At 40.2% G+C, this 25,706-nt stretch overlaps 1 protein-coding gene across 2 annotated transcripts in view; it reads right to left on the bottom strand.

Annotated features, from left to right (window-relative positions):
* Positions 1–25,706, bottom strand: part of Prcp (prolylcarboxypeptidase) — a 47,512-nt gene that overhangs the window by 18,698 nt on the left and 3,108 nt on the right. Inside the window, exons 1-2 of one of the 2 annotated variants that reach the window (XM_042280348.2) lie at positions 1,427–2,374; positions 73–213 (exon numbers count right to left, since the gene is read on the bottom strand). In XM_042280348.2, coding sequence (XP_042136282.1) covers positions 73–213; positions 1,427–1,528 — 243 coding nt within the window. In that variant the 5' untranslated portion in view covers positions 1,529–2,374. Of the gene's footprint in view, positions 1–72; positions 214–1,426; positions 2,375–25,706 lie in introns of those variants that run through there. The other variant, XM_042280343.2, reaches the window with a different exon arrangement.

Genomic DNA, 25,706 nt, shown 5'->3' with positions numbered 1-25,706 from the left:
TGAACATTTTCTCCCATTTATCACTATGAAAGATACTATTTCAGGAGAAGAATCTCACTCATGTGTACATACCGTATTATTGCAAAACCAGACAATGTCCCCTTCATTACCAGTGTAGAAAAGTATTGATCCACCATCTCTTTTCCAATGTTTATCAGCTTTGAGGTACCGCTGTTTAAAAGTTCTTGAGTCAGAAAATCCAAAGTGGTCAACCTATGATAAAGACAAGACAAGCAAGACATATTTCAAGGAAAAGTAATTGAAATTAACATTAAGGTGACTCATTCTTCCATTGAAATCAACCTATACTACAAAAATGATCAAAAGAAAATTTAAAGTTCATTTGGTCTTATCAGTACTAATGTCATTTGAAATTACTTTGCTTATATACTAGGATAAAACAGTATTTGTTATGGTGGTCAAGATTTTCAGTTAAAAGAAGAGATACTACAAAATCAAGTAGTTAGTTAAAAACATAATAAAGTCAAAATTTAAAATTTTAATTTGATTTATTTTATCTGATTAATTTTAATGGAGAAATAAAAACTGTACATACTTATAGTGTCACAACATGATATTCTGAAATATGTATATATTGTAAAGTGGATAAATTGAACATTAAGTATCACCTACCATACTTACCTTTCTAGGTGGTGGGGACATAATCAAATGTCTTAGTACTTTTCAAATAGTCATCTATTCCATTAGTTTTCAAAATGCCTTACTATCTGAATTTTCATCATTCAAACTTTTAACATAAAAATCAAAAACTAATTAGACCACTGAAAAGATCTATGAACTGTGTGATTCCAATACTAACAGACATTCTAAATGTTGAGATTTCAATGTCTAACACGACTTCTAAGAAAAAGAGCCAATAAAGGAACTAAAGCTTGTTATCAAAGTGACTGATTGACATTTGGGACAAAGGAATTACAAGATAGGCCTATGCATCCTACTGTACAAAAGAGCAAAGGCATGCTTAAAAACAACAGAGTTGCATTAATGGATGAAGGAGCCAAAGACAAAGAACTATTTATTATTGGCTCACATTTTAATAAGCTTAGCATAAAACAAATTGACCACAAAAAGAATAAAGATTGTAATTTTTTGAAACATTCAATTCATGAGAATCATTAGAATATGTGTTGGGTGGTTTTGTGTGTCAACTTGACACAAGCTGGAGTCATCAGAGGAAGGAGCCTCAGTGGAGGAAATGCCTGCTTGAGATCTGCTGTAAGGCATTTTCTTGTTAACTAAAAGTCAGTTAATGCAGAAAGATGACGTAGAGACATGATAGGTCTGCAAAGTTACTGATTCAGGCAAGAGTTATTAATGGCATTTAAAAAGACAACAGAAAACTAATTTTCATATGAGGTAACAATGATATTGCAAACAACACTCTTGTCACTGGGACTATCCTCACCTTAATCGAATGATTAATATTGACATCACGGATGGTCAGGCAGGCAAGGCATGTATGCCTTCTCATGCAGACAGCAGAAAGCACATATTGCTTGTGACTCATGCTTGCAAAGAATTTCAATTTTGATCTTAATCCTGACTTTAGATTTACTCCAAAGGAAGATATACAAAGGGTGGCAGGGTAAACGGAAGTCTCTGAAAGGAGGCTGGGCAAATCTGAAGGTGGTACATTTTACAGGGCAACAGGTGGCTGGAGGATTGCTTTAGATTAAGTGAGTTTGAAGGAACATAATTACCAGAGAAAATGCCGTCCAGGATTGGATCCTAGTTTGAACAAATAAGATGCAAGTGAAAAACCGGAGTGATTGTGTTAATCTTAATAAGGAATTAAATGATACTAAATACTTGATAGAAGTCACCACATTATTCTGGATGCATAAGAAAATGTTTTTATTTTTTACAGCTGTGCCCTGAAAGATTTGAGAGATAGAATGTAACACTATTATCTTGGAGTTACTCTAGCACAAATAAGTGAAGTGAATGTACGTGAACTGAAGCTTTATCTATGCTGAAAGAAATAACATACTTAGGGTACTTAGACTTTGCAAGATAGCTAAACCATGTCAAAAACAAAAAAGACAATAAACATTTTGGAACTTTGGATATATTTTTAAAGTTTTATTTTTTTACCTTTTGAAATTGTGAGCTACCACTGAAATATAACTATCAAGTCTCTTAAGATGATAACATTCACATACAACTACAAGAGAAAGCTATACCGGCACCTTTAGGATGATGGAGGCTAAATATCTCCATGATTTGAAGGGACGATATTAAGGAGCCGGGCCTGGTCTGGAGCACACTAATCCTAAGAGGGGAATACTGAAGATGGGCAAGAGATAATGCATTACAAGAACTATTCTTACAGTGTCAACAGCTTTTTTTTCTTTCTTTCTTTTTTTGAGGGTCTCCATAAGTGTTAAACCAGAAATACACCATGAAATGTCCTTTGAATTCCCAGCATCTTCCTGGCTCCTTCCCATCATTAGGAACATAAAGGGCAGCTACAGAACTGAGTTTTTAGTACCAAGTGGTCTCTCTTCTCTCTCTCTCTCTCTCTCTCTCTCTCTCTCTCTCTCTCTCTCTCTCTCTCTCTCTCTCTCTCTCTCTCTCTCTCTCACACACACACACACACACATACACACACACACACTCTCTCTCTCTCTCTCTCTCTCTCTCTCACACACACACACACACACACACACACACACACACACACACACACACACAGGACAGTGCGCCCTCTGCTGTCCAGACTGAGATCCACAACAGCATGAAAGGACCACAGAAGCAATCTGACCAGCACTGCTCTAAGCAAGCTGAGCTCAAAGGGCTCAAAAGCCTCGGCCAGGGTCAACAGAGATGGAACTTCAAATCACTTCTACAACTTGCCTTAGGGACATAACAGGTTATATGCCTGAAAGGCTCGCAGGCATGACCTGGAAGAGGAAGCACATTTCGGGTCACACGCAGCAGTTCTTTCTAAAATACAGGAAAAAAGAAAAATTCAGAAGATGCTGCCTGCTTCACCATGTGGAAATGTGGCAAAGATCTGAGAGCAGGGAGGGCAAGAGAAAACGAGGTCATCCTCTAAATAAAATCTACCATAGCAAAGATATGTTTGGATTTTTAACTGCCCGAGAATAAAGCATACATCCAGAAATAATATTAACTCTATTAAGTATAGTTGGGTAACAATTTGGGAGCAGTAAGAATAGAAAAAACAAAAGAGTACCTACTTCATGCTATCAATGACCTCCATCAACTGTGGACATTAATGTCTTATTATAGGATGATGACCCTCAGAGGTCACATAATTTCTTAAATAACACAATTCTTTTTCCATGCTTTGACAAACACTGCTTCCTAAGCTCTTTGTGTGTGTGTGTGTGTGTGTGTGTGTGTGTGTGTGTGTGTGTGTGTGTGTTTCATAGCATACAGTTCGTTATAGAATGGGCTGACAACAGGCTTCACCCCTCACCAGGAGCCACTCAAGAATCTTCCTCTAAAATCTGTGGACAGACCATAAGCCATTTACTAAGTTACAGTCCAAAAATACATGGAATGTTGGTTCTTTTGCTGATCTTGATGATAATCATTACTGCAGTGCTATGTTTAACTCAATTAGATCAACTGATTTAAAAAAGAAAACCACACTCTTTCTCAACAGCCTTTCATTTTAGGAACTCGCCATATGGTGGTCTTACTTAGGCACTCAGATACACAACAATAGCTAGCAGAAATTTTATTAAAGATATAAAAGGTATCCTCAGAGATAAACATGACAAGAAAGAAAGAATGAGTCAATACACCTTGAGGGAGGGCTCTCTTCTGTGCAACCCTAACCCAGATAAGGAAATGAGCACCTCCTCTCTCCACTTAGATGTGTGTGCTGTGGGTGAGTTCAGAGACTGTGGCACTGCCTTCTGTTAGCTTCTCAAATGGGGTGTGACAATGTTCCCAAGCACATTTCATTCCTGACAGGAAGAACATCTTCAAGTAGAAAGGGCACAAGATCTCAAAGAAGGAGCCAAAACTAAGAATGAACAGGGAACACAGGCAGGCCCTGTAAGTGTCGCTGGAGAAGCCTGTGTACCTCGAGTCAGTCCTAAACTGCAAGCTCTGGCATTGCCAGAGCTAGGATAAGAATGGAGAGCAATGCCATGTCTTATGAATGAAAGTGTTGTTGGGTATGACTCTGTTTATTCCCACTTTACTGTGTCAAAGCTATTGAAAACCTGCCTAAACACTCTAGGCTCCTTTGTCTCTACGATAGGAACACAGGAAGCACTGGAGACTGAATGTAACTGGGTTCTAAGGGCAACAGCTTTCCTGGACGGGACTGTGACAGCAGAGAAACATGACAAGAGAGGACGAATCTGACAACCAGGCATTCTTCTTCCTCTGCCTCACTGCTAATCCCCGAGCTTTTGCTTCCACCCTTTATTTTGGTGTTGGAGTTAAACCTAAGACTATGCATGCTTAGCACACATTACAAATATATATCCTGGAGTCCACAAGGATGGATGGTGGGCATTTCCTCAGCTATTCTCCAAATAAAACACCTTTCTATGCAACGGCCTATTCTCAAAAAAAATAAAAAATTGAGATTTATCTTATGGGTCTGAGTATTTGTCTGAATGTATGTCTGTATACCATGTGAGGGCAGTGTCCAGGGATGCCAGAAGGCATCAGACCCCCAGAACTGGACTTTTAGATCATGGAGTTGTGAGTAACCATGTTTGGCTGAGATTTGAACCCTAGTCCTCTAGAAGAGCAGTCAGTGCTCTTAACCACTGAACCACCTCTCCAACCCCATGATACCTATCCTTGGCATGCTTTTTTCTATAATAAACAAGAAAGACACAGCAGTCCCTTCCTTCTGTACTATTTTTTATAATATGTTCTTCTTATAACATAGAAATGAAATATTATGGGAAGACAAAAATGGCAAGTAAAAGAAAAACAAAAATAGTGATCCATCGTAGAAGTAGTCCTTAAAAAATAAAAGAGTAGGATTCAGCTTCTTGTAGTAAACTGTCAGCTTGAAAGACAGAAGAAGTAGAGTTTTTTGCGTCCCCACCATTTTGGCAATTTAGAATGGCAATAGCTACCACAATACCTTCATACAAGACAATACTTTATAAATAATAGCATGTGATTCTAAAGCAAATGCTCACCATGTTTCTAAGAATGAGGTTCCTTTGCTAACATTAAAATTTTGTCTAATAAAAATTAAACTATGAACTTTCCTTTTATTTATTTTTTAACTGATGAGGCCATTGTTTATTTTAATTTTTTACTTTTGTATGTGTGAGAAAGACAAGTCTCACTACATAGCCCGGGCTAGTCTCAAACTCATGGTCTTCTGTTTTTGCTTCTTGCCTAATGGGATTATAAGTATATGCTACCACATTCAGCTGAAGTTTTTCACAGATGTGTTATATTCTGGAATCCAATATCTGAGCAAATATGAGAAGTATTTATAAATTTAATAGTGATATAAATAGCATCTAATACTATTGAGGAAAATGTATTTTCCTGTTTGGTAAGACAATAACTCTCCAATAACTCTGAAGTGCCCAGGAACTTCCCTTTGACCAGAAGCCTAAGAGGGGCAATAATTTTCTAAGTTGCCAAAATGTTATGAAAGCTAAATACTTTATGCTCTACTGCTAAGACAGGTGGAGACTTCCTACCCTTCAAATATCTCAAGTATTCCTCTGTATGTGTGTGTGCGTGTGCGTGTGCGTGTGCGTGTGTGTGTGTGTGTGTGTGTGTGTGTGTGTGTGATTACACAATGAGTAATGGTTTCATTCAAAGATTCTGGCATCACTTGTTGGCTAAATAGTGCTAGAAGAGCACAGCATGATTGATAATTCACAGGGTACTAACTTAGTACCACTACAACTCTCAGATTAAAATATCACTATACTAATCAAACACATAGTAAAGTAGGAGAGCCCATTAACTTTAAATTAGATCATACACGCAGGACAGATGGAAACTTAGACCTCAAGGCCAAGCTCTTGGGTAAAGATCTACATGCTATAGAGATGCCAATTCTTTCCATCTTTCCCACTTTTCTCCTCCTTTTCTCTCTCTCTCTCTCTCTCTCTCTCTCTCTCTCTCTCTCTCTCTCTCTCTCTCTCTCTCTCTCTCTCTCGTCTATTTAAGGACAAAGACAAGGCTGAGCAAAAGCTTGAGAACCTCTTGCCCCAGGCTCCTGAGTGCTGGGATTACAGACATGTACCACCATACCCAAATTTTTCTTGCCTTTCTTAAATACATATTCATATCACTGAAATCTGGCAATTGCTCCCCTTTTAATTTTGTTTCTCATGTTCATTCGCTCCATGGCTTACACTAGCCTGCTACTCACTATGTAGCCAGGCTGGCCTTGAACTCAGCAATCCTCCTCAGTGTTGGGGTTACAAGGTGTGCGTGCCACCACAGCTAGCTCCACCTCCTTCCTTTTTAATGTCAGGAGTCAACGTGTATGTTGGAAGTCAGGATAGGGATTAACATTGAAAGGGGCAAGTGACTCAAAAGAGGATAAGGAATTCCACGTTAGAATGAGACATGCTTCTGTGGTAAATAAAGTGAACTCATAAATAGAGTTTTAAACATTCAAAATTGAGGACGGGAGAGATGGCTGAGTGGTTAGGAGCATTTGTTGCTCTTACAAAGGACCCAGGTTCAATTCCCAGCACCTACGTGGTGGCTCACAACCCTCCATAACTCTATTCCTGCATATGTGGCACAATCTTCTGACCTCCAAGTACACCAAGCACACATGGTGCACATATATCCACTCAGGCAATATGCTCATACCCATAAAATAAATCTTTAAAATTCTTCAAAATTTCACCAAATCATACAGTATTACATCTTCCTTTCATGTAAAATGTTTATTTTAGGAAATGGTGCAATCAATACTCACTAAACAAAAACTTGAAGGAAAGAACTTGGTAAGACCCTATTGAGAACTTGGAAAATGTGATGAAGGTGCTAGCAAGCATACCATAACAAGGCTGAGTTCTGTGTACTGGACGCTAGAAGAATTCAGAAGGAGAGAAGCTATCCCACCCATGGAATCATAGAAAGCAACCTGTAGGAGAGTAACATGCATGCCGAACTTGAAGCCTAACGAGAATGTTCTCAGATACAGATGAGCAGCTCAAGCAAACAGAACAACAACATGTGCAAACCTGTGAACTGTACAGAGCAAGCTTCGAGGGAAAAGCTGTTGGTGTAAGAAGAGTATGGTTTTATGAGGGGAAGAGGTAGGAAGTAAGATTAGCTTCTTCAAGCTGCTATCAGATTTAGATGGAAATCTTCCAACAAAGTGAAATGTAGCGGAAATCTGAGAGAGTCTCTTAAACTAGTGGTGAGTGGAATAGGATCACTGGAACAGAACTTGAGACAGGGACTTTTCTTTGTCCCTTGTCAAGTCATCAGTGATTAGAATAGCACCTGGAATATAGTATGTCCATGGATACACAGGGAATACATTAATACATTGTGTACCTTCATTCAGCAACTGATGTAGAAACAGAGCCAACCCTAGGTCCATGGATAAACACTTTCCTATACAAGCTGCCTTGGTGTCTTTTTACAGCAACAGAAAAGTAACTAAGATAGCCTCCAACAAGGAACTAATCCTACTCACATCTTAAGTTTGGACTTGTAACCTCCAGAAATGAGAGGCTGTTTTCACCTCGCAGCTTATAGTTCTTTGTTCCAAAAGCCAATACTGAAGGTCTTTCCAGGGGGGTGGCATTGGAAATGAAGTCTAAAGGAGGCAGCCAAGGAAATAACTTGAAAAGAAGGGAGGGAAATGTAAGGGCCAGATTACAAGTAAACCAGAAGAATGGTGCAGAATGATTCTTAGAACTGAATGGGCTACTACACAGAGTTTTGTTTAATTTGAAGGGTAATGGAACTCCACTAAGAGCTTTAGAATTTAGTTCCATTTGCTTTTTAAAAACAAATCTGTCTTGGCTGTGCTGTGGTGTACAGGGTATTCCGTCCTTGAGCTCACAAATAAGCACTAAGGAAACCAAGAATGTTAACACTCAGGATTGTTGTCTCTTCAATGGAAGGGTTACGTTCCTGTTTTCCACCCAGAGGACTGGGAGTGGATGTAGTTAATACACTGATGACTTGTGCTATCTGTAGGGCCAGACCACACTCAAATCCTCTGGATATTAAGTTTAACCCAGACTCTCTCTCCCTAGACCTTCATTTTGAACACTGTTTCTCAGCCAATAGAATCCATCCTTAAGGAAGGTGTCCCATGTACTTTGTAGCATGGTGATCTCTATATTCACCTTGACCACATTAGATTCTCCCCTAGGCCCTTAAGCTATACAACCCATCTTTATGAAAGAGGTCTGTGGTGATATTTTAATTGTGCTGAAATGTGATTTTATTTGTATGTTAATAAATAAAGTTTGCCTGGAGATCAGAGGTCATAGCGAGCCAGGGACAGCAGTCAGGCCGTGGTAGCCCACACCCTTAATCCAATCACATAGCAGGCAGAGTCTCTGTGTGGTCAAGGACACAGCCAAGCGTGGTGACATGAACCTTTAATTCCAGTACCAACCATAGAGACCAGGAGGTCTGTATAGACAGGCAGTGACGAGGAAGTCGTGTGGTGGGGTTTACAGCCAATAAGAAAGCAGAACAGGAAAGCAATAAAAACACAAGTCAGACGTTAGAAGGTCTCTCTGGGGGAAGCTACTGCTGGTGGTAAGCTAAAGCTAGGTGGCTCTTGCTCTGATCTCTTTGGCTTTAACTCTGTACTTGGCTCTGTGTTTCTTATTTAATAAGACTGTTTAGAAATTCGTCTACAGAGGTCACATGTGTTTTGCAAAACACTTTCAATTTGGTTACGCCTTAAACTTTACTGTGCACACAGGATTGAGATAATTGGTACCAAGAAACTTTTTTCAAACTTACAATTTTGTACTTAAATGCCTAAAATAAACTGTCCAGTGTCAGACTCTAGAAGTCTGAACCAACACCAGCTACTGAGTCATGTTGAACCAGATTTCCTTCTTGCCTCAAGAAATTGTCACTCTGCTGGCCCTGGTGTTTGCGGAGACCCCCATACTGTAGATGACCTAGAAGAGACTTTTAAATAAAGGGAGATGAATAAAGAGAACACTACAGAAAGTTCCCAGTGGAAGATGATTCTAAATAATAAACTGGGGGAACAGATTAGCCAAATTTCAAATCCTAGTCTATCTTCAATTGCTACAATAGAAATATTAATTTTCCATTCATAAAACATCCTAGAATGAGCACAAGGACCCCTCTGAGGAAAAGGATGCGGTACATGTATCTACAGTGTCTTTTCAGTAGCAATCAACAAAGAGAACATCTCCTAGACAGCAGCTGCTACCAGATCACTCATTCCTAGATGACTGTGCAGAGCCCTGACTGTGGTCATCTAAACACTAAGGGCCCTGCCGCAGTACTTAGTCAGAGCCACAAGGCTGGCATGCCCCATCCCTAGTATTTGATAAAAGTAAACAAATCATATTCTATTTGCATTCTTATCCACCAAAACTCTTGGAGGCTATTGATAAAAATTGAGGGGCTAAATTGTTCTTAGACTTTTTGGTTCCTGTTCTATGCTGATGAAACACTGGACACCATGGGCCACAGTCTTCACTTGGTTATTTCTGAAGAATTAAGAAACTACCTTTCAGGCCAGTGAGATAATTCAGCAGGTAAAGACAGCTGCTATTAAGGCTGATCAGATCCTTGAAGATGATCCCATCTCCAGAATCCACATGGTAAAAAGAAAGAACTGATTCCAAAAGTTCTCCTCTAATCCCTGGACACACACAACCACACACATATACAGACAGATATGCTCACACACAAACTAAATTCACAAAATTAATGAATAAAAATATAAAAAATAGTTTAAATAAAACCGCTTTTCTATAGTGCTAGAGTACTTTCATAAACATCAGCAATGTAAAATGACACGCCTTTGCCAGTATTTGTGTTTTCTTAGTGACAGCCATTCTGAGATGCAGTCTTCACATTATTTTGATCTGCATTTCCATAATGACTAAGGAAGTTGAACATATTTTCAGGTATTTATTGGTCATTCATGTTTCTTCTTTTAAGAACTGTGGATCTAGTCATAATAGCTAAAGTATGGAATGGGCCAAGATGCCCAAGACAGAAATAATGAAAATTTAGTGTATATATACATGAAATTTTATTAATCCATGAAGAATGGAATTGCTATTATTTGGGGAAATGAATGATAGGGATCATTTGGTTGTCAGTAGTTCTCAACCAGTGGGTCAGGACCCCTATGGGAGTCAACTGACCCTTTCACAGGAGTTGCCTAAGACCATCAGAAATATCTGGTATTTATATTATGATTCGTAACAATAGCAAAATTACAGTTATGAAATAGCAATCAAAATCATTTTATGGTTGGGGTCACCACAACATGAGGAACTGTATTAAAGGGTCACAGCATTAGGAAGGTTGAGAACCACTTGGTTAAGTGAAATACATCAGACTCAGATAAATGTTACTTGTTTTCTGTCATAAGCACAACCTAATTTTTCATTCATATATATAATGAAAGAGGGATTGTTTGGGTGGAAGGGAGGATTTAAAGAGAATGGACAATAAGAGGTGATTTGGACAAAAAGAAAGACAAATACTGCCTGTTTTCTCTGAATGCAGACTCTAGACTCAAATATCTACAGAGATAAGTGGGGGGAAAAAGGAAACGGTGTGGGGCAGGAAGGGGACCAGTACAATGATATACTTTATTTTAGTATGGTAACCAACAAAATGAAGGTGGGGACTATGGAGCAAGCACAGTGCTTCCCAGAAAGTTGCTCTACCACTGACCTTTATCTTCAACCAAGAAACTGCTGCGTTACAGAAAGAACATGCAAGAACAATACTATGTCATGATGCTAAAATATGAATCACCCTCGCCCGGGGAGAATGCTCTGCAAATCACACTTGTGACAAACACTAATTTAGAAAACATGCAATACTATCCTTGTAGATGATGTACTTAATTTAGTACTTGTTGTACTAAAAACCATTATTTGTCACACTGAAAAACGCATGGTTCTTAAAGGACATGGGGGAAAATGAACTTTACAAAGTCCCCACATGAACAGTATCCGCCAAAGGAAGCAACTAAAGAAAGCAATTGTTAAGTTCTTTTCCTCCCGGGGAACTCCAACATCAAATTTTCAATACTGATCCACTATAAAATGACCTCCAGGGACTTCTTATCATCATCTTAAAAATACACTCTACAGACCACTCATTGTTTGGAACACTGTAAAAAAGATAAAGGAAGGGGAAAGGACATCCTCAGCTAAATCAAAACTTGGAACAATGACAGCAAGTTCAAAAGGGGCCCTGTGGCTTCCTTTGATGACTTTCAGGTGCTTTGGCACTCTATCAACATCTTTGATGACAACTGCCCAGAGTTAATAGGATGTACAAATACATGGCCGGCACTGGCTAAACACACTGACAGGACAAACATTTGTTGAGTCACCACCATGGGGCAATTAGCAGAAATGTAAGGGTGAACAGGATGCACATGGTCTTGTGGTCACAGCGCTTAGTGTCTGGTGGCAGATCACAGGAAAGGTGAGCACGCAGTCAAATATACAAGTTTTATTCTGACGGAGCATCACAGAGGTCAGTCAAAGGAGGGATGGATAGCCTAGCACTAAAGCCCTGGGTTTGAGCCTCAGCACCCTAATAAAGTAAGCGTGTCTTATAACTATGCTATTACAAACTCTAAGATAGAAAAAACAAAACCTGACTAAAGTACAATAATTAGTCTGCCATTTATACTTAGTAAAGCCGTCTCCTCCCTTGAAAACTACAGTGCTGGCAATTCACAATGGGAAGGGAATCACCACCATCTGCAAGTGAGATTTTCCTCCCATGCCTCAGACCTTATGGTCGGAGCTCATCATTTTGGAATGACCACTTTTACTCATCCTCAAAATAGATGAGATCCTGCTTTCCTCTTGTCAAGTGCAAATCAAAAAACCTCAACAAGCCCTGCAGGCAAACAAGCACATGATGGAGACTGGGGGAGAGCAAGAAAAGTAAATCAAAAGCCTGAGGAAAGCTAGAGGGTGGAAATGTGTATTATACCCACCCGCCCTTGTTAAAAACAAAAGGAATGCATCGTCAAGGAAGAAAATCTGTCAACTATTAAAGGAAAAAGGCACCTAGGAAAAAGTTGATACACACCTGAGAAGGGTGTGGGGGTTCAAAGAGAGTCTTGCCATTAAGTGTCTTGCCAATAGCCACACATAGGATTTTCATACAGTATATGTTGCATATGTATCACAGTCACTTCTGTTACCTCTCCTGCCCCATGCTCACTCACACACATGCCCTCCTATTTCCAATTAGTACCCCTTCTACTGTCACACCACATCTCTGGAGAAGGGTATGCACATGCCACAGCTCATGTATGGAAGTCTAAGGACAACTCTGGGCGGTAACCCTCACATTCCATCTTGAGACAGCATCTCTTTGCTATTCAATATTATGTAGACTTAGCTAGCTGGTCCATGAGATTGCGGGGTTTTCCTGTCTCCACCTCCTATCCTCCCATAGAAGTCCTGGGACTACAGAGACACTGCCATCCATACCTGTGGGAGCTTAGGGGATTCAAACTAAAGTCTTCGTGTTTATGTGACAAGTGCTTTACCCATTCTTTGTAACGACCCACTATTTTTCACTAGGGCTGCCTAAAGGAACATGGGCACCTTCCCAGCAACTACACCACTAAAGGAAACGTTTCTCCCTCCTCTAGAAGCCATGACTACTTAGGAATACTCAGAGAGGGTGGGGCTTCATGAGGTAGTGTGTGGACCCCATCTTGTGCAGGTAATCATAGTTTCTGTGAGTTCAGAAGTCCAACTGCTATGCCATGCCCACCTCCAATCCTTCCTCAGGCTTACATCCCCCGCCCCACTCCCTTCTCTGCAAGTTTCCCTGTGTCTAGGAGAAGACAATAGAGATGTCTTGTTTATGGCTAAGCATTCAACAGTCACTTATTCTCAGTCCTTTGAAGAGTTATGTCTCTGCAGTTACTGCTTTCCACTGCAAAAAGAAGATTTCTCTGAGCAAAGCTGATGGAGCACTGTTCTATAAGCCTAAGTATAATTATTTAGGATGCTGATGGCAGCACTATCCTATAAGCATAAACATAATTATTTAGGATGTAATTTGACAGTTACGTCATGTCCATTTAGCAAAACAGCAGTGGCTTCCCCACTAGGGAATATGACCTCCCTAGACAAGGGCTTTTCCCAGGGTTTATAGTACCAGACATGGAGTCTCTCCTTTGGAACAAACCCATCAGAAAAGCTGCTTTCTCCCATAGCAGACTTGCCACTACTGCACTAGTGGATCTGGCCAACTGGTCGTTCTGCACAAAGGGTCCCCAGCTAAGGAAGCTGCGGATGACAATCCTCCCCGAGCAGCCTGCATGGCACCGCTGGTACAATGAATGAAGGCTACATTCTAGTTACATCCAGTTCCAGTTTGTTCTCTCTGTGTCCTGTAACCAGTGGCTCCTTCAGCTAGAGGATCGTATAACCTAGTTGTGTGGGCAAGCAGCAGCCATGGCATTTGCCTTCAATGTTCTGAAAACTTAAGGGGCCATCCTGACCAACTAATAGGGAGGCAGCCCACTTCTAACACTGGGATTTTCACTTCATAAAAGTAGCTTCTAAGAGCAGCATTATACACTTGCCCAGGGTACCTCCATTCAAACTTCTTTTTTTTTAAGTTTTAAATTAACTTAGCAAGGGTCAGGATTGCTTTTCATACATCTCAGCTTTGGCTAAGCCTCCCTAAATCCCATCCTCTCCTCCCTTCCTTGCCCCCACCTCCCCCACTTAAACCTTAGAGTTCTTATTTAAAATTTCTTTGTAAAAATACTGTCACTATGCAAGGAATGTTTACAGTGAACTTTGCTAGTTGTAACAACACCCTTGACTCTGAGCTGGTGAGAAAGTCTACTCAAACCCAAGAGTGAGGGGTTCTTTTTTCTCCTGATGCCCCCTTAATTTTCCTTGTGGATCTTGTCTAGGAGATAAATACCAAAGTCCCTTTTCCTCAAATAGAACCATCTTCCTGCAAAGGAAGTTGTTTCCACCATAGAATTTTGTCTCCTCTAAATCGCCATGCTCACACATTTCTTTTCCAATATCTTATGTTCACCCTGTAGTAGACGCATCCCTAGCCTTATTTTTCCATTATGAGAAGCATTTTTCTTTGTATTAATTAGACAGTGTTTATAAAATGGAGGCTATGATTCATTAGTGGACTAGAAAATCAGTTCAGTGAGTCATGGCATCTTTTGAACAAAACTGCATTCCACTGAGCAACCAACCTACAGGTTTTCAAATTATTTTTTTATCTTAATAGAAAGTCCAAGCACATTATGCCCCTGTGAGTATAACTGTATATAAATAACAACTACCTGTTAAACCACATTCTGAGAAATAATTACAGTTCAGACAGTCTCATCAATTACAGCCCATTTAACAGCCAAATGGATACCACAGACAGGAAATTCCAGGGCAGTGTGGGGAAGGAAAGCTCCTTGTAGGAGAAAGTCTTGTAGGAGAATTAAGATTGAAGCAGGGTCCAGTAAGGCTGGACTAGAAGAGAGAAGCTAGTCTGAGACTGGAAGAACAGAGGTACTGAAGGGCTATTATAATGTAATCTGGAACTACATGGAATAGGAGGTAACCCAGAGTAATGTAAAGAAACAGCATGGACTAGGCTGGAGTGGGACTTGGTGGCACAGCACTTGCCTAGCATGCAGTAAGGTCCTAAACTGACTGGCGTGCACCACAACAAAGGAAGACATTGACGTGAAGAGGTGGGTATAAATTGGGAAGAAATCATGAAAGGTTTCAGTGATTGGATTTGGGGGATAGGTGTGAAGCTGATGAAATCAACCAGTCCTAACATTAGTGACTAGGCTAAGAGAGACATGAAAAATAGCAGAGTGGTTTTAGAAAGGAGTGTGTCGGGCAGTGGTGACGCATGCCTTTAATCCCAGCACTCAGAAGGCAGAGGCAGGCAGATCTCTGTGAATTCGAGGCCACCCTAGGCTACAGAGTAAGATCCAGGAAAGGCTTCAAAGCTACACAGAACACAGAGGAACTCCGTCTCAAAGAAAGAGAAAGAGAGAGAGAGAGAGAGAGAGAGAGAGAGGGAGGGAGGGAGGGAGGGAGGGAGGGAGGGAGGGAGGGAGGAAGGAAGGAAGGAAGGAAGGAAGGAAGGAAGGAAGGAAGGAAGGAAGGAAGGAAGGAAGGAAGGAAGAAAGTAATAATACTAATATTATAACTAATTGCTATAATCTTTACTAGTCTAGGATACCTCTATCTGGGAAGAATGTTAGGGAATATAAGCATTTAGTCTTAAGGTGCTCAAACTGAAGAACCAAAGCCAATTTTCATCAAGGTCTTATGTGTTTAGATGGAGCTTAAAAACCACTTGTATTATTATTTCAGCTATCCATGAACTGAGCTAAGGTAGTCAAGACATCTTAGAAGGCTGAGGAAAGATGTTTCAAAACTTACAATTCAAGCCATGGGATGCATGTCATCACCTAGAGTTGCCTGCACTTGTGAAGTGTGTGTTCAGAAAGATGAGCCTTGGTGCTACAGAACTTCCAGGTCCACAGATAAGTAAGAGTGAGGCAGATGCACTCAGAGTCAGAAAGAGGCTTAGTATACATGGACACCTGTCTTATAAAGAGTGGTCATGCCTTAGAAATTAGAGCACAAACTTGGGCAAACAGATGTCCTCACTTAGCTGGAACTTCTCATTCTCATGAGAAGACAAAGGTCAAGGGAAAGAAAGGAAGCCTATCAGCACCAAGGACAAGAGAGCTGTCACCCTGCTTTTCCATAGGTATCATGTCCCATGAGCTGCTCCCTCAGAGGAAGAAGCCATCAATGTCAGGAAGTGGCAGAGGTTTCCGAGTGTTTAAAAGGACAGTGTCTGCAGCGTGACCCTGCTTCAGACTACTTAGAAATAAAAATTGACCAAGAATAACAAGTACTTCCTTACTTTCCTATCTGATGAGTCAGAGTCATTGTCTGGCTTGTAGTTCCTTGTTTAAAGTGGGTTATTAAATCACAGTGTAGCTTACTGGGTGTAGACAAATATAAAATGTTTATCATATGTGGACTCCTATGGAAAACTTCCCTAAATGGCACTTGTATCAAAGCACAAACACAAACACACACACACACACACACACACACACACACACACACACACACACACACAGGAAAGGAATATGAATTAGTAATAATGGTACTTACTAAAATTTAGTAACTTTTAAAAACATTTTCTCAAAACCACAAATGTTCTACAACATAGTAGGAAGAGAGAGAGGAATTAGAAAGCACATGAGTGAATGAAAGACCGTCTGCCTGGACAGAATCTCCACCATTGTTACATACCCCAGAGCCCCATCTCAGATCTCATTATCTGTAACAAAATGAAGACTGGGGAATGGATTCGGTCACAAGATAATGCCTGTCACTTAGGCTCATTCTAAATTCCAAATAGAAACATTTTAGAAGCTACTTTCTGTCTTCAGAATTAGGAGCCCTCCAAATTGTCAACATTTTCTCATATCCCTTTTCAGAGTAAGTGCCTGAATCATACTGAATTATCAGTGGCCATATTCCTGTGATATTCCACTGTGCATGTTAATTGATTTTTGTATATTTTCTCCAACTTAATCTGTGTTCTAATGTATTCCAGGAGCCCTTCAGGGAGCAAAGGAAAATTTTTTCTTCTCCTCTCCAGAAAGCATGTCCTAAAGGCAGTACTGCTCAAAGAAAGCTCCGGAGGAAATGTGACATTAACAACCTGTTTTGTTCCTTACTGATGTGTCCGCCTATGAAATGGGATTGGGAAGAAGCATAACACCATGGGCTTGGTAGAGGCAGGGGCACCTGGAGACTGTTCCTCACCAGCACAGCAAATTGAGTTAGGAATACATGTGAGGGCAAATGAAGATTTATAGGTAATTAGCGTTGTTTTTTAAACAAAGTCATGCTTCCTTTAGCTCTCTAGTACATTTGCATGGCAGAGAATTAACCACCATGCAAGCATTTTTTAAAAGTGTGTGTGCACATGCACATGAGCATATACACACATACATGCCTTGACCATGCTAAGTATAGACTCACCACTGATATACACCTCCCTGGCAGCAGTGACCTTTAAGAAGTCATTTTTCTTCTTTTTTTTAATTGTATATATTCATACATATGTGCATGCATCCATGTGTGGAAGCCAGAGATCAACCTCATTGTCACTCCTCAAAACCTAACCACCTTGTTTTGAGACAGGGTCTTTCACTGGCCTGGAGTTAGCCAAATAGGCAAGGCTGGCTAACCAGCAAGCCTAAAAGATTCACCTGTCTCCACCTCCCCATGCTGGAAAGACAAGTATACATCATCACCCTCAGGTTTAAAAGACAAAAAAAATAAACCCATGAGTTCCAGGGATCAAACTCAGGTCCTCATGCTTCCAAGGCAAGCACTAAACTGACTGAGCTATCTCCCTGGTCTACATTTTTCTTAATGTTTTCATTTTTACCCTATCAACTGCCACAATCTATATACTAAACGAAGAAAAGCAGGGGATTAACTGTTACTTTCTGAATCTCTTTGTAGGTAAGCTGGAAGAAGGATTCAAATAGAAGTTTAGCTACAGCTTGCAGACTACTAAGAAGAACACAATGAAAACAAAGAAAACAAATAGACCTTTTTATAAAATAAAATTATATTTTAATTTGCTCATCAAGAAGAAACAAACCCTTAGGACATAAATTTACATAACTATCACCATTCCCCATACATATAGCTCTTTCCTACTTCAATGTATATTGATGTGGAGAAGAGGGAAGGCACAGGATACAGATAACAAGATTTGTGAAGACAATACATGCTAAGTACAATAACACTCGGTGTGCCAGGGAAGAACATGAGTGTGGTCAAGACAACAGTCCAGTTTTTGAAAAGGATTAAGGCAGCAGGTGTGGTGGCATACCCCAGAATCCAAGCACTTTGGATGCAGAGATGGGTGGGTCATAGTTTGAGGCTAGCCTGAACTATGCACTGAGAAGCTGTCTCAACAAGAAAGGGGCAGGGCACTAATAGAAGGATACAAAACAAATACCCTAATATAAGGCAAGAATAAGACACCTGCTACCATGGAAGTATAAGGGGCTGGCCAGGTATACTCTCCAGATTTTGAAATGACTGGCAGTGGCAGTGTCTGTGATGGAACTTAAGACGGATGAATGGATGGGGCTGATAAAGGCAGGAAAGGCTAACCAAGAGACAATGGAAGGTAACAATGTGGGCCAAGGAACAGAGACAGGAAAGGAATGAACACGTGTGGAGAACAGATTAGAAACTGGAGCCACAGAGTGAAAACCCGTCAGTGCAACCAGACTCTCTTCTCCCCGATTCCTACCTTGGCCTAAGACAGGGTCTCACTCTAGTCCAAGCTGACTTGTGTAGCATGAATCTTCAAAGTTCTTATTAATAAAATCAAATCCGAGGCGAGTTATTGGGGTCTATGCTGGTAGATCAGAGAGACAGAACAAGCCACAGCTATCTCACCTCACCAGTTCCTCAGCTGGTCCTGTTTCCTCAGACTGGAAGCCTCTGAGTCCTCATCCAGAATGAATCTCAGCTGAACTGTGTTGCTCCATAGCCTGAAAGCTTAACCAGGCCAAATGCTTAACCAGCCAAATGCTTAACCAGCCAAAATCTTCTAGTTTCTGGTTCTCACGCCTTATATATCTTTCTGTTTTCTACCACCACTCCCTGGGATTAAAGGCTGGCTTTCTGGGATTAAAGGTGTGTGTCACCATGCTTGGCTATTTCCAATGTGGCCTTGAACTCACAGAGATCCAGAGGGATTTCTGTCTCTGGAATGCTAGGATTAAAAGCGTGTGCTATCACTGCCTAACTAGTGGCAGGTCTGTTCTCTGACCCCAGATAAGTTTATTAAGGTACACAATATTTTGGGGAACACAATACTACCACAGACTTGAACTCATGACAACCCTCCATCCTTCATCTCCCAAGTGCTAGGACTACAGGCATGAGTCACCAATGAGGCTCAGGATAGTGTTCTTAATATAGCAAACAATAGGGAACCATGGCACATTCTGAGCAGAAGAGTGACTTGATTTAGATGACTAATGGGACCCATAAGAACAACAGTAGAAAGGGATCAATAGGAACAACCAACTGGTCTTGTTTTCCAGAAGTCAGGGTGTCACAGCAATGGGGTTGGGGTACACAAATGAAAATAATAGACTACAGATGGAATCCATTCAAGCATTACAAGTGAAAAGATTACAAGAGAAAGAAGAGCCCAAGATAACTACCACCTTAGGCTCTGAGGGCTTCTTTCTCCTTGGATCCAAAGTCCTTTCTTCAGAGAAACTGTCCAAACACACGGGCATGCTGAACACTGTTGTACTTAGCTTTTCTAACTGTTGTACCACACACACACACACACACACACACACACACACACACACACACACACACACCACCCCCTCCACCTATTTGTTTCAAGATAATCATTACAAGTTGTAATCATTTTAATTACTTTGTGTATATAGGTGTTTTGCCTTCATGTATGCCTGTGCATTACATATGTGAAGTACCTTTGGAGGACAGAAGAGGACATTAGACCCCTGAAACAAGGTTAGATGGTTGTGAGCGGCCATGTGGGTGCTATGGACTAACTCTGGTCCTCTTAGAGAAGCCAGTATACTTAACCACTGAGCTACTGCTGCAGTCCCTCAGCTGTAATCTTCTTAATATGTGTTTGCTTGTTATATTTTTATTGCCCAGGCAGAAAATGAGCTCCTCAGAATTCAAACTTCTGTCTCCAAAGCCATGCTTAATGTATATAAACATATCTTCAAAATGTTTTGTAATAATTGGCCCACAGAGAGAAAGTCAGACATACAAGAAACTTCACATAGAAATATCAGGAGGCAGACTGGAATAGTGATTAAAATAGCTAACAGTCTGTGGTTCAGTTTCCCCATGAATAAATTAGAGCTATTAGTACCAAGATGTCACACACAGGATCACTTTGAAAATGAATAAGTCTATATATACAGTGCTTGGAACACTGCCTGGTACATAGAAATAGCTCAAATGGTATATATTATTTACTACTGGGATTATTTGTGGGGGGATGGAGATGGGGAGGAGAAAATTAAACTGGGCACAGAAGAGTTGATGTGAGAGACCATCTGGAAAGGGTTTGACAGTGGCCTAAAAGCAGGCCAGGGAGAAACCATGGGATTAAGTGTACGAGTGTCTTCCTGTTGCAGCCAGAAGGGACTAAAAGCAGACAGATAGACGAGAGAGGTCAAAGGGTTGGAGCAAATGCAAGCTCTGGTCTGATTTCTGTGGTTTTTAACTCCCTTTCAGGCACACCCAAATTCTTCTTGGAAATCTTTCTTGCCATTCCTTTCCCCTCTATTCCTCTTATAATCCTATAGAAATGAGGTAGGAAAGGACACTTTTTTTTCTCTCTTTTTTTATCCTTGTCCCAGCCATAAACAGAAGGCAAGGACATAAAATCCAGAAGAAAAGATACAAAGCAGCCATGGATGCACAGTAAAGGTGAAACAAGTGTGGCTATGTCTACCCAGGCCAGTGCCACGATACTGATGGTCCTCAGAGTGCCCAGGCTCCAATGCTATTATATACTGCCTGTCAGCCAAAACAAAGCAAATTTTTGTTATACCTCTTTAAACAGAATATTAAATGATTCAGATTCATTATAATTTGAAAATTATAGAGAACTAGAAAGTACAAAATGAGATTTCACCTATTGCTGATTTTTCCAGCACTGCTAAAATTACCCTTCACTCTGCACAGTTGGTTATAAACATACTTGCAAACCTATTGGACCCTGTCGAGTAATGGTGTGGCTCTCTCAGTGTCATCCCATTACTGCTCCCTGAGTGGGGTGGGTTTGCTCTTTGCTTCTAAGTCTCCCTTCTTCCTCCCAACTCCTGCCTTAAAATGCCATCATCAAGCTAGACAATCTTGCCAGCCCTCTTGCACAATCACTAGTGACCCTGCTCACTTCCCCTCTTCCGTGACAAGTCACCTCCTTGCTTACTACCATTCCACATAACACCTTTGAAATGTTTTTCATTTATCTTGTTGCATTTTCTTCCATCTTCCAATCATTTTGTCTTCTACTTGATCACTACCTCTTCTTCGAGTCCTAGATCTTGTCATTCCCAGTCACACCAATCTCGCAGTGCTCTGAGCGTCGGGCATTCAACTTTCCTCTTTCATTACAGTTCACTATTTCTATCATGAGTCCCTAAACCCTTCAACCTCACTACTGTCCTTTACCCCACTCGTTCCCACGCCCCTGCTTACATGGCTTAATTCCCATGGCCAATGACTGTAATCGTGCCTTGAAATGGTCTTCTATGGCCATGTCCCACTTAGTTATCTAGGCTGGCCAGATAATCAAGTGATCCTCCTGCCCCTGCCGCCTGAGTAACAGAAAATGCAAGCACACTTCCCCATACCCAGCTACGAAGAGCATCTATAAGAAAACACCTCCACTAACTCCTCTGTTCTTTTCCATCCATGACTTGACAGCTTATCTGCATACTAAAACAGGTTCAAATATGTTTCCTGCTCCACCTTTCTTCTGAACTCCTGACTCAAGTTGCAAGTCTAGGAACAAGTTCTTTATCTCCTCCCATTCCCAAACTTATTCTTCCCAAAGCTTTCCCCATCTTAGTAAATGGTAATTCATCTTCCAATCTGTTCGTGTCAAGAAACCAAGAAACCATCAATTTCCACTATTTCTCACCCCACATCTAATTCATCAACTATACCTCCCAACTGTATCTTCACAGAAATTCCTGAACTTGAACACTTCTCACACTTCCACTACTACTCTACTAATTCAAGTCAACACCGTAATCTGAATTTTTTTTTCAGTAGCCTACTCTTCCTGCTCCACCCAGTTCCCCTCCATAGTCCATTCTTAACACAATAGCAGATCACATCTGTTAAAACATTAGTTAGAACATGTCACTCAGGCTGCAGAGATGACTCAGTGGTTAAGAACACTGACTGTTCTTCCAGAGGACTTGGGTTCAAGTCCCAGCACCCACATGGCAGCTCACAACTGTCTCTAACATCCTCACACAGGCATACATGCAGGCAAAATACCAATGCAAATGAAATAAAAGTAAATAAATTAATTAAAAAAAAGAATATGTCACTCTTCTGCTACTGATACTCAAAAGGCTTCTCACCTAACTCTTAATAAAGACTCAATTCTTTAAGGTCCCCATGTAGTCTGTCCCCTTTTCTACCTTCCTACCCTGACCCCTACTTCTCCTTCCTTTGCACATGGACCCTAGCCACACTGGCCTTAGAATTGTTCTCATCAGACCCACACTTATCCCTGAGTCTGTGTACTTGTTCCTCCCTGTGCCTAGAATACTGTACAGAAAGTTCTTCTCCCAGTCACTAGGAAAGTGCCTAGAATAAAACAGGCACCCCCAAAATAATAGATAAATTTGAAGACACGTTTGCTGTGGTTTGGGTATAGTTTGTCCCCTCCAAGGATTTATATGCTGGAAGTTTGGCCATGAGCAAAGATGTTGGTAGTTGGTGAAATCTCTGAGGTGGAGCCTAGTGGGAGGTAATTAGGTCATTTGGGGCACTCCCCTCTTAGAGATTAACTCATGAAATGAGTTTTCCTATGACTTGTTATAAAATAATGGGCTGCCTCCTCTGTGTTCTCTGGCTCATCATATATCTTCTATTAGTTCCTGCCATGATATGATGCAGCCACCAAAGTCAGTGGCATACTACAGCTTAAACTGTCATACTCAACACAGTTCTATTATTTATAAAGTACTCCCCTTCAGATACTTTGGTATAGCAGTGGGAAATGGATTAATGCAATAATGTACACTCATTTTTTTGTTTTCATTTATCATTAATGCATGAACATTTTCCTTCATTGTCAGATGTGCCTTAAGACCCTAATTTTTAAGAGCTGATAAGACCCAATTTTACAAATACACCACAAACTAGTTACAATTTCAACTTGAAAAACTAGTTGGTTTACATATGGGATAAACTGGGTGTGTCTTCCTTTGATTTTTCTAAATTTCAAAAGTGTCACTTCTAAAATAAACACTAAAGTGTTCTGTCTAAATCCCATAGAGCACAAAATGGGCTAACAGTGAAACCTTAAAATGAATTTGTATCTAGTTATGTTTTAATATTAGCTGATAAAACATCAGACATTCAGCAAATAGAAAGAATTACTATTTTAGTCATCTTATTAATAAAAGGTCATTCTAACAACCTCCAATACCAAATTTTCCCTCCACAATTTGCCAAAACTCAAACTAGTATAGAAAAAAAAAATAACCAGAAAACATTAATTCCTATGCTACAAGTTTATGAGCTTATAAAACAAGGGTTTTATACAATTTATACAGGATATTTTCCTATTTCAGACCTCAGGGCTACCTTGGGATCCACTAATAAGTGTGACCACCATCTCCCCACCCCCCCAGCAGCTTCAATTCTAGATGGACAAGTTATGTAACCTTTAAGTTAAATGTGATATTGTTCAGTAGGAAGAATGTGTTTCTCTCTTTTAATGTCTGACAAATTCTGGTTTAAAAATGTAGAAAAAAAAAAAGACATTAGAAAAAGAATAAAACAGCGGTACAAGAATTAAAAATTAGGGCTGGATAGATGGCTCAGCAGTGAAGGGCACTGACTGCTTTCCCAAAGGACTGGGGTTCAAATCCCAGCACCCACATGACAGCTAACAACTGTCTGTAACTCCAAGATCTGACACTCACACAGACTTACCTGCAGACAAAACACCAATGTACATAAAATAAAAGTAAATAAATTTTTAAAAAAACAAAAAAAAATTAAAAATCACTTGTAAAATAAATATTATCGTGGTAAAAATTGTGATATTTGAATAAACTTATGTGCATAAATTATTTAAAAATACTATAAAATGTATGGTATTTTCCCATCATTTGTTTTGATTGGAGTGCTTTTATATATTTTATTTCCACATACTTCCACTTTATTTTTCAAAGGTCAGGATCTTTAATGTGGTGTTTCTCATGAGTGTTTCCTCATACCTCACAATGATCTGCTCATAGTCCACCCTTCCAGGAAGGAGCACCCCTCAGACAGAATGGACCTCTGTTTTCCTGTGTCTCCCTTTACCTGAGTGGCACACCATATGTGTTATCATTCAGAGATTTTTTTTTTCATTAATTAAAATGTCCTTGTGGAGTTTTAAAAAAAATAAATAAAATGCAACAGAAAATGTTCAAAGAGATGTTCATGTTTTCCAGAATAACAATTTTAGCTATAAGCAATTATTAAATATATTATTCTGAATGGAAAGAAGTAAATTAAAGCATTAAGCAACAGAAAGATAAAAATAATTATTACTTAGTATTTACTGACTGCCCAGTGATTTACAATGTGCTAGATAGGCACTTTGCACATATCACCACATTTCATAACAAATCTGTGAGATGTGTAGTATAATTATTACCATTTTGCTAACTGTATAATAGGGGCTACCTCCAAGCAATTCATCAATTTACTAAGATAGGGCAAAAACAGAATTCATTCTCAAAGCTGTTTGTCTCTAGAGCCTATGCTCTTAATTATTACCATACTTAACTTCCACCCAGGCCCCCACCCTCCACCATGTAGATCAAAGCCAATCCATCACATCTAAGAGGCCAGCTCCATGACCTCCAAGATGCCATCCAGAAATGACTCCATCATCAAACATAGTGACAGTTAAGAATTCATACAATACTAGTTATACTCCAGGCCTAAGGGAAAGTCAGCAATAGAAACCAATGAGGGGAAAGAAGAGGGAAAAGATAATTATCAATTTTTTCTTCTGCGCAGCTCCTTATGGCTGCATTTTAGTGGACATCAGGCAAAAGTTAGAAAGGGGAACCCAAACAGGAACAGAAAGCAGAACTGAAAAATGTACATATCAAAATACCCAAGCCCACTGATGTGCTCACCCCACAACTAAGGAAGGAGATGTGGAAAGCCTGCAGGAGTGGCCATGAGGCCCACACTGGAACAAGACCCAGACTACAGAAATGCTCACCAGTGGTTAAGAATAACTGGGTGCAGAAGACCAGCAGTTTTCAGAAGAGGCATAATCAGAGCACTCCCGAGTTAGGCCAATCTGAAAGGCATAATCAGCCCAATGGCTGAGCAACGCGATGAATAACGAGATAGATAACGTACTCAAGCAGAAATAAGAAGAGATAAGAAATTCAGGGAGATAAAAGCAAAGGCTGGAGAAATCTCTCCTGGGCCCAGGTAGAATTAAGAAACCTGGCAGAAAGAAGCTGTTCCTTGTGTTGGGATCATGGTGACCTTTGATTCTATTCCTATTTAAACATCTGCCTTGCTGGCTAAGACATCTGTTGCCACCCATAGCTAGAATGACATGTTGTCTTGGAGCTTTGTTCTACTTTTAAGAATACACTTCTATTAAGAATGTGTAAGGGGGAGCTAGGCAGATGATGG

The sequence above is a fragment of the Peromyscus maniculatus genome, chromosome 1 (genome assembly GCF_049852395.1).
Source record: "Peromyscus maniculatus bairdii isolate BWxNUB_F1_BW_parent chromosome 1, HU_Pman_BW_mat_3.1, whole genome shotgun sequence".
In the NCBI taxonomy this organism is placed as follows: Eukaryota; Metazoa; Chordata; class Mammalia; order Rodentia; family Cricetidae; genus Peromyscus; species Peromyscus maniculatus.
Note: the sequence above shows the minus strand (reverse complement) of the source record. Positions and strands in the feature narration are given on the sequence as shown.